At 36.5% G+C, this 15989-nt stretch overlaps 1 protein-coding gene across 1 annotated transcript; it reads right to left on the bottom strand.

Moving 5' to 3' along the window:
* Window positions 1-14856: 14856 nt before the first annotated feature.
* Window positions 14857-15789, bottom strand: LOC134379981 (olfactory receptor 2A2-like). Its single transcript, XM_063099433.1, has one exon. The coding sequence runs from the start codon at window positions 15787-15789 to the stop codon at window positions 14857-14859; it is 933 nt and encodes a 310-aa protein (XP_062955503.1).
* Window positions 15790-15989: the final 200 nt, after the last annotated feature.

A 15989-nucleotide genomic window follows, 5' to 3' on the forward strand; every position in this document is an offset into this window, starting at 1 on the left:
GTTGTTTGGTTATCTTAGGTGACTTTTGTTCCTTGCTTTCTGATTTACTGTTTGGTTTCTGTGTTTGTTGGTTCCTTAGGTTGTAGATAGCATTTTTGTTTGTTTGTTTTCTCTTCATGAATGCCATTTTTATTATACTAGTGGGTTTTGATTTTTCTTGGGTTTTTATTGCAGTGGTAGTTATTTTTCAGGAACCAAACCCAGTACTCCCTTGAGGATTTCTTGTAAGGGTGGTCGTGTGGTAGTGAACTCCCGCAGTTTTTGTTTGTCTGAGAAATATACTATTTGCCCTTCATTTCAGAAGGATAGCCTTGCAGGGTAGAGTATTCTTGGCTGGCAATCTTTGTCTTTTAGTATTTTGAATATATCATCCCATTCCTTTCCAGCTTTTAGGGTTTGTGATGAAAAGTCTGATGTTAGCCTGATTGGGGCTCCCTTATAGGTGATTTCACGCTTCTCTCTTGCAGCTTTTAAGATGCTCTCTTTGTCTCTGAGTTTTGCCAATTTGACTATAACATGTCTTGGAGAAGGCCTTTTTGGGTTGAATACATTTGGAGATCGTTGAGCTTCCTGGATCTGAAGATCTGTGATTTTTCCTATACCTGGGAAGTTTTCTGCCACTATTTTGTTGAATATGTTTTCAATGGTATCTCCATTTTCCTCCCCTTCTGGAATACCCATGACTCAGATATTTGAGCGCTTAAGGTTGTCTGATATCTCCCTCAGATTTTCTTCAATGTCTTTGATTCTTTTCTCTCTCTTTTTTTTTTTGTCTGCTTGTGTTATTTCAAACAGCCCATCTTCAAGTTCAGAGCTTCCTTCTTCAACTCCTACAAGCCTGCTGGTTAAACTCTCCATTGTGTTTTTTATTTCGCTGATTAACTTCTTCAGTTTGGCAAGTTCTGCTACATTTTTTTTTCAGGACATTGATTTCCTTGTACATTTCCTCTTTCAGGTCCTGTATCCTTTTCCTCATTTCATCATGATGTCTAGCTGAGTTTTCTTCTATCTCATTCAGTTTCCTTAGAATTATCACTCTAAATTCTTTGTCAGTCATTTCAAGGGCTTCTTGTTCTACAAGAGCTAGAGTTTGAGATTTATTAACTTATGTACTTTCTTGAGTTTTTGTATTTCTGGTATCTTTTTTTTGATGTTTATTCATTGTGGCAGGGGATTTCACAGTCCACCTGTTTGAGACTATTGACTAACTAAGATTTTGCTGTGGTTGCCAATTTGGTATGGCTACCTCCGTGACTGCTCAGTTGGCCTCTAGTGCCTTGTGTGTGTGGTTGCCTCAGGTATGAGCCTATCCAGGGAGCCACCTCTCTGGTCAGCTTGGACTCTGCTGGGCTGCTGGATCACGGGGCAGTACCACTGGGTGTGTGGCCTCTGCTGAGCTTCCACTTCCCATGCAGGACTTCTCCCTGTTCCGTGAGCTCTGGCCCGGGCTGTTGGATCACACAGTGGCGGCCCCACAGGGTGTGTGGTTTCTGTCGATTCTTCACCCTCCTAGCCAGATGACTCCCTGCTCTGTGCGCACTTGGCTGGGCTGGGACATGTCTTCTGCAACCCTCGTCTATCAGCCAGGCCTTCAAGACCCTGCTTGGCACTGCCTGGCCCAGGAAGTCTACTAGGTTTCTGCTAGGCACAGACGACCGGTCACTCTGGGTGCCTTTATTGCACTGTGTAGATCTCTCTCGGGACTTATCACCTTCCTCCTGGTATTGCGATTATTTGTGTACTTGTCTCCTACACCAGAGTGTGAGCTCCTCAGGGGAGGAGCCCGCAGCACACAGTTCACCTTTAATTCCCCCCGGTGCGGACCGACTCCGGTGCCCGCCCTCAGTCAGCTCTCTGGCAGGTTGAAGCAAACTCGGGAATGCTCCGACCACACTATTCCTAACCAGAAATCGGTTAGGCATTTTTCCGAACTGGTGGCCGCAGAGATGGTATCTGCCTCCTGGTAACAGGAAGTTTACCGGGGGCCGGAGCCCAGGGTGCGGTGGAGTGACAGTCAGCCCAGACTGTACTTCCTTGCCCTCCCAACACTGGCCGGGGATGCCCCATGCCTCCAGCCCCTCCAGAGAACCGCAGAGGGAGTGGGACGGGAGGCCAGCCCGCAGGCCCTGGGAAACCCTGTGCCGGTGCAAGCACGTGGGAAGGCTCAGTGAGGAGCGGAGCCGGGCAAGAAGGACAGGCCTGGCCGAGCCAGGTCGGAGCCGCCACCACCTGAGAAAATGGAGGCAGCCCCGGGGCCTGTGAGTGGCCCGGTGGGGCAGTTGGAAGCCGGGAGGACGTCCACCCCCTGAGCAGGGCTGGGCCAGGGGTCACTCATAGGGCTGGGCCGGGCTGGGAGGCTCCCTCTCTGCCTCCACGTCATTGCCATCCCTGTCCTCGGCTGCCGCTGCCTCAGGCTGCTCACTCAATCCTGCGGCACGGCTCTGGCGCTCCCAGGAATCTTCTTTTATGTCAGCCTGAAACCTTGAATCCTGAATAGGGCAGCTGGTTGCTGCAGCTAAGAAACAGTTCTTTTCCTGCTGCACACTTCAAAGCTGTTGCCTGTAAATGACGCAGCCTCTTCTGCCAAGGGCAAAGTGTCGGTCAGCCATCAGCAGCGGTCCTCCCTTAAGAGACGGCAAGAGGAAGGTCCACAAGTTTCCCGCTGCCTAAGGCCCAGTGGCCTCCTTTTCCACCTCAGCTACTCAGCGCCAACCACCGCAGCCACTGCCATCTTACGATCTCTATAAAGTTCATTTTGATATGGAAGTGTTTGCCAATTACTATTAAATAGAATACCTACAGCTGGGCCTACATTTTCTTTAAAATTTTGCTATCTCTGAGACAGAAATATCTTCTTCACATGGCATGAATATTTTATTTTTTTCTTTTTGTTAATTCCACTTGTCACTTAGAATTTTAAAGAGGTACTTGAAAAAGAGAAAATAAAAGAAGCAATGATGTGGGATTTGCGATATTTAGCCTGTTTTCACCATAACTTGTCATGCGTCATGCATCTTTTTAATTTTATGAAGTTATTTCAGGATGTGCTCCAACAAAACAAGGGAGAAAATCAAGAAGGTGGATGACATGAGATTAATGAACTAGAGAGGCCACTCAGGATAAAGTCAGGTAGAATGTCTAGGATGTAATCAGATCAAATAGAAAGAAAATGAAAGTGTCCTCAGGGATGTCTGCAAGAAAAAGTTGGAATGAATATATTATCTGAGGTGGAGAAGGGAGATTTAAAGGTGCAGAAAAACAATGATAGAAATAAAGCAAGCAAGCAGAGGTGAAAAAAAAGACAATTCATTAACATTTCATTTATTATTTGCAGCTGTATGCATACTAATTGACACATACTTTCTGTTTATAAAGTCAGTTATAAGAAAATATTGGCCAAATTAAGAATTTTCTTTGAATTCATTGCCACTGCTGATGTGCTGCAGGTAAATGGGCTTCAAGAGAGGTGTTGCTTTTTGTTCTTGCACCTCAGACTTCTCCAGCAATTTCCTCCCCATGATTGAACTTCTTACTGGGACCACAACATGCCATTGCACTTTGCTCAGGAGTTGAGAGTGATGCTGGCCATGAATACTCTTTTCTAATTTTCTTTGTTTCTCTCTGTGGGAGTAAATGGCAAAGATACATTTATTTGCTTGTTTGCCTGCTTGCTTAAATTAATTGTTTTCTAAAAATCTACTTTACTCATATGTTATTTCCATATAAAAAGCTGTGTATACTTAAACTATATAATTAGATGTGTTTGGTGATAAGTATACACCCATGAAATCATCACTACCTTCAATGTCAGACATATTCATCACCTTCCAATGTTTCCTCCCCATCACTTTATTATAATTATTATTTTTTCCTGTATAGGAATACTTAATATAAGATCTACTTTCATAGAAAATTTAAAGTTTGTAGTTCAATATTGGTGAATCTAAGAACTATGCTCTATACTAATCTTCAGTACGTATTTATCTTGCATAAGTAAAACTTCGTAAAATTTGGAATAGCACCTCACCTATTTCCCTTCCCCTTAGTTTCTGCTGAACACCATTCTACCTATGCTTCTGCGATTTGACTATTTTAGATTTCACTTATAGGTGGGATTATAAGTATTTGCATATCTGTGTCTTGATTATTCCACTTCGTACAGTGTTCTACAGGTTCATTTACGTTGTCACAAATGGCAGGGTTTCCTTCTTTTTTATAGCTGAATAGTATTCTCCTGTGTGTGTGCAAAACATATGATACATATAAAACACTTTCTTTATCCAGTCATCCATCGATAGACATTTAGGTTCTTTCAATTTTCTGACTATTATGAATAATGCTGCAATAAACATGGGGGTGTATGAATATATTTAAGATAGTGATTTTATTTATTTATTTTTGAATATATACCCAGAAGTGAGATTGATGAATCACATGGCAGTTCTAATGTTAATCTTTTGAATGACCTTCATACTGTTTTCCATGATGTCTGTACCAATTTACACCAAGTATATAATGGTTCCCTTTTCTCCACATCATGGCCAACACTTGTTATCTTTTGACTTTTCGATAAAAGCTATCCTAATGGTGTCTATTTTTAACAGCAAAATGACCATAAACATAATAAAGATAATAAGATTTATTCCTCCAAACACACAAAACAGAAAAGTCAACAAACAAATGCTCCCAAGGGGTAGCAATAAGTTAAATTATCTGCAACAAAATTATTCTTTATGTTCAGAAATTAAATGTTTCAGACATTGAGTATTGCATCCAACTGTGTCTAATTGGAGTTTTGAAATACTGATGCTAATATTGCTAATTTTGTATAATATAGAAATATTCTTTAATTATAGCAAAAACTAATGTCACCAACTTAATGCATATTTATATAGAACGCTCCCCAATACAAATGTATTTATAAACATTAAAGAATCTATGATTTTGTCTATGTTTCATTAAACCATTTTTCTCACAGAAACACTGTCTGTGGGTCTCTGATCTGTTTAGACTGATAGTTCTCAAAAGTTCATAATGCTGATACATGTATCTTCAAGCCTATGTCTTATTTTTTACCTCCGTATGAAGTAGTTTGTCCAAAGAGCTATTACTCTGAAACTGTCTTCTTATAAGCATCAATTCAAAGCATGTATTAGGTACTGAATTAGTCTTTATAGCTGGTGCTATAAATTACCACATATTTGGTAGCTTAAAACCACAAAAAATTATTCTTTCACAGTTCTTGAATCTTCTAGCTATCTGAAATCTACCAGGAACTTGCTCGCTCTGAGGGGTCAAGGGGAGAATATGTTCTTTGCAACTTCCAGCTTCTGGTGAGTGTCAGCATTCCTTGGTTTCTGGCCATATCTCTCTCTGCTCCATCTGCATGTTGCTTTTTCTTCTGTGTGCCTTCTCCTGTTTATTTCAAATCTCCTTCTGCCTTTCTTTTAGAAGGACATTGACTTTGAATTTCAGACCCACCAAGATAACCCAGGATTCTCTCCTCATCTCGGGATCCTTTAATAAATCACATCTGCTAAGACCTTTTTTTTCCAAATAAGGTAGCATTCGTAAGTGCTGGGGATCAGGATGTGGACATATTTTTTGATGGGGAGAGCCACCATTTAAGATAACTACAAATGTCAATACCTTTAAGTATTGCCATAGTTTTCTATAGCTATCTTATAGTCCATATTATTATCCTTATTCTAACCTAGCCTCTAGAAAGTGTTTTAAAAATATTTGGATATTAATATCATTTTTTCAAAAATAGTTCTGAATGATCAGTTCTAACTTGATACTCTTTTTCTTTAAATGAATTGGGGAACGTGTCATGGACAATAGATACGAAGCAGCAAATGGTAGATTCTCTCTCTCTCTTTTATTCTCTCCATCTCCCTCTTGCTCTTTCTCTCTCTCTTACTATATGTACACACATCTAGTATATATTATATGTATTACATATATAGTGAGAGTCAAATTATTGCAGATGTCATGTGCCCAGGAAACAGTACTTCTAAAGCCAACAACTGGATTTAAGAAGGAAAATGTAGATTAGACACAAGGTGAGAAATGTGTCTCTTTCTATCTTAATAGTGTAGGTAGCATCGTGCCTAGGAAAGAAATCTGAATAGTGGTGTCGGACCCATTCTTTTACATGAATCCAAATGGAACCTGGGGAGTAAGAAACACAAACAAATGTCCCCCTTTTCAAATTAGAGAGTAGATGGCTCAGGTGGCAGGGAGAGTAATTGAGAGCTTGATCCTGATAACCAAGCTGCTATATACATTACAAGTCAGGTTGTACTTAAGTTGTTAAGTTCTTACAGTTTTATGAATTCATGCGTCTATTTAGTCCACACAAAGATGTATGAAAAGCTGGGATTTTTATGTGGTTGAGAGATGGTTCTCAGCAAACAAGTTATGGCAACCCTGAGAAGGAACAGATCCCCCAAATCCGAGGAGTTTCTCTCTCTGCACTTGTAGCTGTGTACAATGAGGAAGGAAGATAGTAACTAGAAGCAACAATTATTGAGCCCTTACTATGTTTCAGAAGATGTGCCACATGCTTTCCATGAATTATATATTTTAATTCAATCACTACCCTCATTTTACAGGTGTAGAGAATAAAGTTCAAATGAAGCAAGTTGGTGATTCCTTATAATGGGACACTTGAGATCAGCTGGAATTGTCCTGGAAGTCATAGTTTATTTTTATAATAATTTTATTATTATCATCTATTATTATTATTATTATTATTATTATTATTATTATTATTACTCTTTTTCACTCTCATTCTCTTGTGAGGGTACAATGGAGTTTTCTAAAGGTAACGTGACATTTGCAAGTGTAACAGATTGGATGCTAGAGTAAATAAACAAGTTAAGCATTTTGTAAGACACTAAACTATTTTACATTACTATAAAAGAATGCTACCTTTCCATTTTATTTGGTTTTAGAGAAGATAGTTATTTTAAATGAATATGTTATACATATTATCACATAGTGGAAATATTATTTTAAAATGAATTAAATGTAAACATTTTAAAATGATGTTTTAATTTTTGTATGATAAATATAATTATAAACAAACACCCACGTAAACAAAATGTCTTTGGCGCCTCAGGAATTTTTAAAAGGTAAAGCAGTCTTGAAACCAAATAATTAATAGAAACACTGAACTCAATGAATTGTCAACAAACTAGCTGCCCCTCAAAATGGAAAGATATTCAAAGTTCACGGATGGAAAAATTGATATTGTCAACTTGTCCATAATTCCCAAAATACACCACACAGTTAATGCAATCCCATCAAAATATCAATGAAATTCTTTACATGAAAGGAAAAAACATAGCCTTCTGTCAGCTGTCTTTCTGGGGGGGTTTAACACAAATGACTGCATTTTCATTTTGAAAACTTTCCCATTGCTCCCTTTTGAAAGAACAAGATCTTTCTCTTGAAGCATAGCTGATCAATCAACCCGTAGTTAGGTTTCGATGTCCCTCAGTCCCAGGATAAACCTGTTCTGGTCGCTTGTCTGGTCCCATTTTGGAGAAAGTGTTGCTGTTAGTTATTGGTCTGTTGAGGTTTTCTGCATCTCCTTGGTTCAATCTTGGTAGTTTCTATGTGTCCCGAAATGTATTCATTTCTTCAAGGTTTTCATATTTGTTTGCATGAAGTTCGTCATAATGATCTTTAATGATTCTTTGTATTTCTGTGGAATCGGTTATAATGTCTCCTTTTTTGTTTCTGATTTTTATTATTTGGTTCTTCTCCACTCTTTTTTTAGTTGGACTAGCTAATGTTTTGTCTATTCTGTTTATCTTCTAAACAAACCAACCTTTGTTTTCTTGATCTTTTTTATCATATTTTTGGTCTCTGTTTCATTTAGCTCTGCTTGGTTTTTAATTATTTCTACTAATTTGGGGGGTTTGACTTGTTCTTGTTCTTCCAGTTCTTTGAGGTGCAGCATTAGGTTTTTTATTTGAAATCTTTGTATTCTTTTGATGTAAGTATTTATTGCAATAAACTTTTCTCTTAATACTGTTTTTTGCAAAATCCTATACGTATTGTTATAATGTTTATTTTCATTAGTTTCATAAAATATTTTGATTTTCTGTTTAATTTCTTTTTAGACCCTGGTATTGCCAATTCCTTCTGAGGGGGTTTATTATTCCAGCTCCCCCTTCTGGGTATCAATATATCGACCTCAATAACAAACAGAGACAGGCTCTCTAGGGGAAAATGGGAAATAGGGCACTGCAATGAGAAAACATGTAAACTATGTGCATATTCAGGGAGGTAAAGGAATAAAAAGTGTTTTTTAAAAAAATAAGAGAGGATTACATAATTGTTTTGTGATAATTATCCTTGGCCACAAAGTTCAATAACAAAGGTTTCACCACTCCAAAGTTAGATAGGCCGTTGCTTGGTAGTTGTCCTTGTAGGAGCATTTTTATAATTAAGGTTGTGATGACTTTAGGGCAATCTGTGGCTTTGCAGAGTCCTTTTAATGGTTCTTGTTATCAAACACATGGGGATAAGAAGTCCTCCCTTCATGGCTCTATTTGTCACAGGTTGTAACACAAGCAACTCCATTTTGATCCTGAAAATGTTAACAAGTCACTATAGAAAATAGTACAGAGGATCCACAAAAAGTAATAAAGAGAACTACCACATGAACCACATGAACCAGCAACCAGCAACTGCATATTTGATATCATATGAAGAGAGAATAAAATGGTAGTTACCAGAGCCTGGGCAGTTGGGGTTTGGAGAAGCTCATGGGATACAAATATACATTTAGACTGGAGAAATTAGTTCAAAAGATCTGTTATACACTAGGGAGACTAAAGTTAGTGACAATGTACTATATTCTTGAAATATACCGACAGAGTAGATTCTCACCACAAAGATGATAACTATGTGAGATAATGTGCACGTTAATTATATAGATTTTATCATTTCACAATGCATATATAATTTAAAACATAGTGTTGTATGCAATAATGCTTACAATTCTCTGTCAGTGTAAATAAATTTGAAAAAATGAGAAAAATATCACCAACAATTTATTTTTTTCCTCAGGATTTCTTTGTCTATTCAGAGTTGTCTGTTGTTGCATATGAATGTTAATATTTTTTTTCCATTTCTGTGATGAATGTAATTTATATTTTGTTGGGTATTTCACTGAATCTGTAAATTGCTTTGGGTAGTATAGACATTTTCATAATGTTAATTCTTCCAATCCAAGAGCATGGAATGTCTTTCCATCTTTTTGTGCCTTCTTTAATTTCTTTCAGTAGAGGTTTGTCATTGTCATTGTAGAGATTTTTCACCTCCTTGGCTAAATTGATTCCTAGGTATTTTATTTTTATTTTTTTGTGACTGTTGTAAATGGGCCTACTTTCTTAATTTCTCTTTCTGTTAGCTCATTATTGGAGAATATAAGTGCAACTGATTTGGGGGCATGTATTTTGTATCCTGCAACTTTACTGAAATTATTAACCAGCTCTAGGAGTTTTTTGATAGAGTCTTTAGGTTTTTCTATATATAGTATCAAACCATCTGCAAGTAGAAAAAGTTTGAAATCATCTTTTCCAATCTGGATGCCCTTTATTTCTTTCTCTTGCCTGATTGCTCTGACTAGTACCTCCAGTGCTCCGATCAAAAGAAATGGTGAGAGTGGGCATCCTTGTCTTGTTCCTGTTCTTAAGGGACAAGCCTTCAGTTATTCCCCATTCAGAATGACACTGACGGTGGGCTTGTCATAGATGGCTTTAATTCTGTTGAGATACTTTCCTTCTATACCTAATTTGTTGAGACTCTTTATCATGAAGGGATGTGGAATTTTGTTAAATGCTTTTTCAATGTCTACTGAGATAATCATATGGTTTTGGTCTTTGAATTTATTGCTGTGATGTATCATATTAATTGACTTTCATATGTTGAACTATCCTTGCATCCCAGGGATGAATCCCACTTGGTCGTGGTGTATAATTTTTTGGAAGTGTTGCTGTATTCTGATTGCTAATATTTTGTTGAGGATTTTTGCATCATTTTCATCATGGATATTGGCCTGTAATTTACTTTCTTTCCTTCCTCCTTTCTCACTTAGCTCCCAGTTATGAGTGAGGACAGGCAGTATTTATAGATCTGTGCTTTGCTATTTCACTCAGCCTAAGTTTCTCCAGGCTTATCCATGTTGTTGCAAATGGGAGAATTGCATTATTTGTTATGGCACAGTATTATTCCATGGTGTGTACATACCACATTTTCCTTATCCAATCGTCCATCGATAGACATTTAGTTTGGTTCCATATCTTGGCTATTGTAAGCATAGCTGTGATGAACATGGGAGTGCAGATATCCTTTTGACATGATGATTTCCATTCCTTTGTGTATATACCCAGAAGTGGGATTGCTGTATCATATGGAAGATCTATCTGTAGTTGTTTGAGAAACCTCCATACTGTTTTCCATAATGGTTATACTAATTTACATTCCCACCAACAATGTAGAAATGTTCACTTTGTTCCACATCCTCGCTAGCATTTGTTATTCTCTGTCTTTATGATTATAGCCAGTCCAAATTGGGTGAGATGATAACTCAATGTTGCTTTAATTTCCATTTCCCTGGTGATTAGTGATGTTGAGCATTATTTTATGTATCTGTTTGCCATTTGCATGTCTTCCTTTGAAAAATATCTATTCAGTTCCTTTGCCCATTTTTTTAATGAATTATTTATTTATTATTATTATTTTTTTTACTGTGTAAATTGCTTCAGTTCCTTGTATATCATGGATACTAATTCCTTTTCTGGATGCATAGTTAGGAAAAGCTTTCTCCCACTCTGTAGGTTTTCATTTCACTCTGTTAATAATTTCTTTTGCTGTGCAGAAGTTGTTTAGTTTGGTATAGCCCCATTTGTTCATTTTTTCTCTTGTTTCCAGTGCTTTCAGTCTCATGTTCATAAAGTCTGTGCCCAGACCTAGTTCCTGAAGCGTTTCACATGTATTTTCCCTTACTAATATTATGTTTTCAGGTCTTATATTTAAGTCTTTAACCCATTTGAAGTTGATTTTAGTATATGGTGAGAAGTGCATGTCTAGTTTCATTTTTCTGCATATGTCCATCCAATTTTCCCAGCACCAGTTATTGATGAGGCAGTCTTGTCCTTAAGTATATTTTTGCTGCCTTTGTCAAATATCAGATGGTTGAAAAGCTGAGGCATGATTTCTGGGTTCTCTATTCTGCTCCATTGGCCCAAGTGCCTATTTTTATGCCAGTGCCATGCTGTTTTGGTTACTATAGCTTTGTAGTATAATTTGAGGTCAGGTAGTGCTATGCCTCCAGCTTAATTTTTTTTGCTATTTGGGGTCTTTTATTATTCCATATGAATGTTGGGATTGTTTTTTGCATTTCTGTGAAGAATGTCATTGGTGTTTTGATGGAGATTGCATTGAATCTGTAGATCACTTTGGGCAGTATAGACATTTTCACCATGATAGTTCTTTGAATCCAAGAGCATAAAATGTCTTTCCATCTTTTTGTGTCCTTTTGAATTTCTTCCATTAGTGGTATTTAGTTCTATTTTGAGGATTATACAACAGTTCATTTGGAAAATAATCCTAATATTGGGATTATACAATGATCTTCATGTTTTGAGTCGGATTATCTACTTTCTGCAAGAAAAATGTGTCTTTCTCAGTACATTATTAGTAAGTGCATGATATTAAGTTTTGTAATTGTTGGTGAAGCTAACTTGGATCACTTGAGAAAGATTGTGCCTCCCAGATATCACCATTATATAATTATTATTTTCCCTAATTAATTTCTGAGGTGTAGATTATGCTTATTGTATAAATATCATGTTCTTCATTATGGAACTAGTCAATAGTTTTAGCATTCATTGATTATCTTGTCTGATTCAATTATTAATCACAATCATTGCAAATGTATTGTTCTAACTACATCATTGCTTTTACATTTGTTAGTTGGCAATCTTAATATAAAGAAAAGCTTCTTCCACTCATCTGTCTGTCTATCCACCTATCCATCCATCCATCCATCCATCCATCCATCCATCCATGTATCCATCTATCTATCTATCTATTTATCTATCTATCTATCTATCTGTCTGTCTGTCTGTCTGTCTGTATTTCTATCTATTTAATCATTCAGCCATCAGTTTGGACTCCTAAATTTTTTTAGTCAATGGTTCTTTGTTATTATTATCGTTATTTTTTGAAGCTTAACATTTATTTATTTGGACCCTCCAAATGTCTGTCCTTTTAACAACTTCCTACCATTTTTGAGTAATTTTTTTAGTATGAAAGGCCCAGATGTTTCAGGCTCAACTTGCATATTCCCCACATTTGCCACAAAACAGCTATGTCTACAAAAAGTTCTGATTATTTTTAATTGTCATATTTATAAGCCAATATATTTTTGGACATTTAATAATTTATATTTTTATTCTAAATACTTATATTTAATCAGGACTTTATCATGAGGATATCATGAATTTCTAATATCTTCATTTATATGTAAGAGCAGTAATTTAGGAAAATGTACAAATGTACAGATTGTTGCAAGGGATAATACATTCTCAAGATTACTTCTGAAAACTGAATATAACTTAAGTAAGTTTCTGTAGGAAGTGAAGTCTCTTTTAGTAAATTAACATTACCATAAAAAAATGGTCTTGATATTTATTATTTCGTTTTTACTAAAACATGTGTTTTTAATTGTAACACCTTATTATCAAGTTTATACTATTTTCTTGCTTTTATTCATACAGACTCTTGAACATTTTAGATTTTGAGATTAACATTTCAAGAGTGTGGTTCATTGTGTGAAAAAGGTGATTCCTGCCTTTTATGAGATTGTGACTTCAAATTTTAAAAGGTTCTTAGAAAAGCATTATGAAACTCTAGTTGAAAGACTAATGAGATGATATACAATGGTAATCATTGCTAGTAATATAAGCAGAAATGCATTTTATTCTAAATCTATTTTCATATATATCAAAAATTTTAAAATTATATGAACAGTATTGATTGTTTAAATCTTTCCATCATTCAGAAATATATCATGAAATATTTTCCATATCAAAATATTTTTTGCAACATACTTTCAACAGCTGCTTATTATTTCTTTAAATACAGAAATTAAAACTTATGTAATATGTTATTTCATCATCAGATTATATGCAATACAAGGGTGCTTCCTGGAAAAATATATTTAAAAGATAATATAAATCTTTCTGTGAACTTTTCAAAGCACCCTTGAATATTTTAAAATAGCTAAAAGACAGGTTTTTGAACATTCTCACCATAGAGAAAAGATGAATGCATGAGGAAATGGATATGCTAAATACCCTGATTTGATCATTATACAGCATATGTATGTGTTGAAATATTAAATTGTATCCCATAAATATGCACAATTATGTGTCCCAATTAAAATAAGTGAATAAATAAGTAAAAATTTTAAAAACAGATTAAAGCCCATAAGAAAGAGAATGCTTTCAACAGTTAAAAATAATACTTCAGCTGATAAGTGTACAAACTAGCCTTTAAAGATTTTTACCATCAGTAGTGTAACAAATGTTGCCCAATCCTGTTTCACAAATGCAAAGAACTTTTTGTCACTACAAAACGCAGATGATGTTGGTCATATCAAAGCTGTCTCATACCTCCTGGCCTCATCCTAAACCACCTTAAATTGATTCAAACATTAAAAGTATTGGTAGAAAAAATTTACACTAGAGCCTCTACAGATGTCCCAATCCTGCGATATTGGTAATTATCATAACCCATAAATATAGTTGTGCCCCAGTACCCACAGTTTCACTTTACGTGGTTTAAATTAACCACAGTCAATCGCAGTCCAAAAATACTACAGAGCAATAAACATTTTGAGAGAGAAAGAGAGACAAAGACCACATTCACATAACTTTAATTGCAGTATATTGTAATATTTGTTCTATTTTATTATTAGTTATTGTTGTCAAACTCTTACTGTGCATAATTCATAGAAATAAATTGTGTTATAAGTATATAAGTATAGAAGAAAACATGGTACATGTGGAGTGGAGCACTATCCACAACTACAGAAATCCACTGTGGGGCCTTGAGAATTATCCCACAAGGCAAACAAGAGAGGATTTCTGTAAATATAAAATTAGAGACATGCTTAAACCCCTGCTTCCAGGAACATTAAACATTTTCAAATGGATTTCATTTGCTTGATTACACTATACAGCTTGAAATATATTGTTAATTGTTTATATTCTGGATAGATTATAGCTTTCGACATCTTTTTCTCCTTTGTTCCTGAATTACTTCAAAAGGCAGTTAAGAATTTCTCAGTCAATTATTTCATTGTCCTTGCAATCAGTGAGCTAGGAACACATCACTCGACATTGCTGTCAATTAAAGTTCTAGTTTTCACAGGAAGTTTTCTCTCATAATACTCATTTTAACCTAGCATTTTCAGCTGCCACATAGGTCCAAGTTGATGAGCCAGAGTAATGTGTTGATGTCACTTTCTGACATTTAAAATAACCATTTTATCTCCATATATTCACATTTCTGATTCTTTAAAATGAAGTAATCATTTTAACCAAAATATTAAATATTCTAATTTAGCTATCTCGTTTACTAACATGGCTACTCAATCTAAGACAATACTCATATCCATGAAATGTTTTCCCATTTCCATGGCCAGAACATAAATAATTTTCATTCTTTAATGAATCCTTTACTTGGGGAATTTTTATTATTTTTATTGAATAGGCAAACCAAATATTTCAAGAGGAGAAATCTACTGAACTAAAATTATACACTCATTCACATGGTCCTCTTTTTCCGCAGTGCTCTGTAGAAGGCGCCCTTCACCTGATCGTTCCTCAGACTGTAGATGAGTGGGTTCAGCAATGGGTTGAAGACACTGTAAAATAGGGTGAGGACTTTCTGCTGCTCCTGTTGTTGACTGTTTTCTGGGACCAAGTAAACCATCATGGCTATGCCAAAGTAGAGCCCAACTACACAGAGGTGGGAGGAGCAGGTATAAAAGGCTTTCTTGCGGCCCTCCTTTGACTGGATCTTCAGGATGGTCCAGAGAATGCGCAGGTAGGAGAGTATTATCAAGGAAAGGGGTCCGACTAAGACAAACACACCACCAGCAAAGAGAAAATTTTTACTGGTCCCGGTGTCAGCACAGGCCAGTTTGAGGACAGATAATGTTTCACAGAAGAAGTGGTTCACTTCCTGAGGTCGACAGAAGGGCAGTCTTAAAAGGAGAATTAGATTTATTAGGGCCAAGAAAAATCCACATGCCCAGGAAGTGACAGCCAGGACCGTGCACACTCTCCAGTTCATGATGACAGTGTATTGAAGAGGATGGCAGATCGCCACAAACCTGTCATAGGACATCGCCACCAAAATCATGCACTCTGTAATAGCCAAAGTCAAGACCAAATTCATCTGAATAATGCATGAGATAAAGGACATAGTTTTCTCGTGTTTCACTAGGTTTTCCAACATGCTGGGTAAGATGCTGGAAGCATAGGAAATGTCAATTACGGCCAGGTGTGAAAGGAAGAAGTACATGGGGGTGTGCAGTCTGGGGTCCAGGTAGATGAGTCCCAAGATCATGCCATTTGCCATCAGGCTGAAGACATACAACAGGGAGAAGGCCCAGAAGAGGAGCACCTCCATCTCTGCACTGAGCTGGAATCCCAAGAGGATGAGCTCTGTGATCCATGACTGGTTGCCCCTCATTCCTTAATGACAACGTGGAAAGGTCCAAAGTGTGATGAAAGGGTCAGAGTTGGAGAATTAAAAGAATTTGTAGCTATTTATTTCAAAGTAAGTTGAAAGGAAACTTTAATACTTGTTTCTGCTTGACCTTTTTTTTCATGTTTCTCTGCCTGTTTGTTTTTAACTTTTTACTGTGAAGTAATTCAAATTTTCTGATAAGT

Source organism: Cynocephalus volans, chromosome 6, assembly GCF_027409185.1.
Source record: "Cynocephalus volans isolate mCynVol1 chromosome 6, mCynVol1.pri, whole genome shotgun sequence".
NCBI classification, from domain to species: domain Eukaryota; kingdom Metazoa; phylum Chordata; class Mammalia; order Dermoptera; family Cynocephalidae; genus Cynocephalus; species Cynocephalus volans.

Excerpts from the sequence above, each read along its gene's own strand:
- LOC134379981 (XM_063099433.1), bottom strand. The coding sequence starts at position 15,789 with ATGAGGGGCAACCAGTCATGGATCACAGAGCTCATCCTCTTGGGATTC.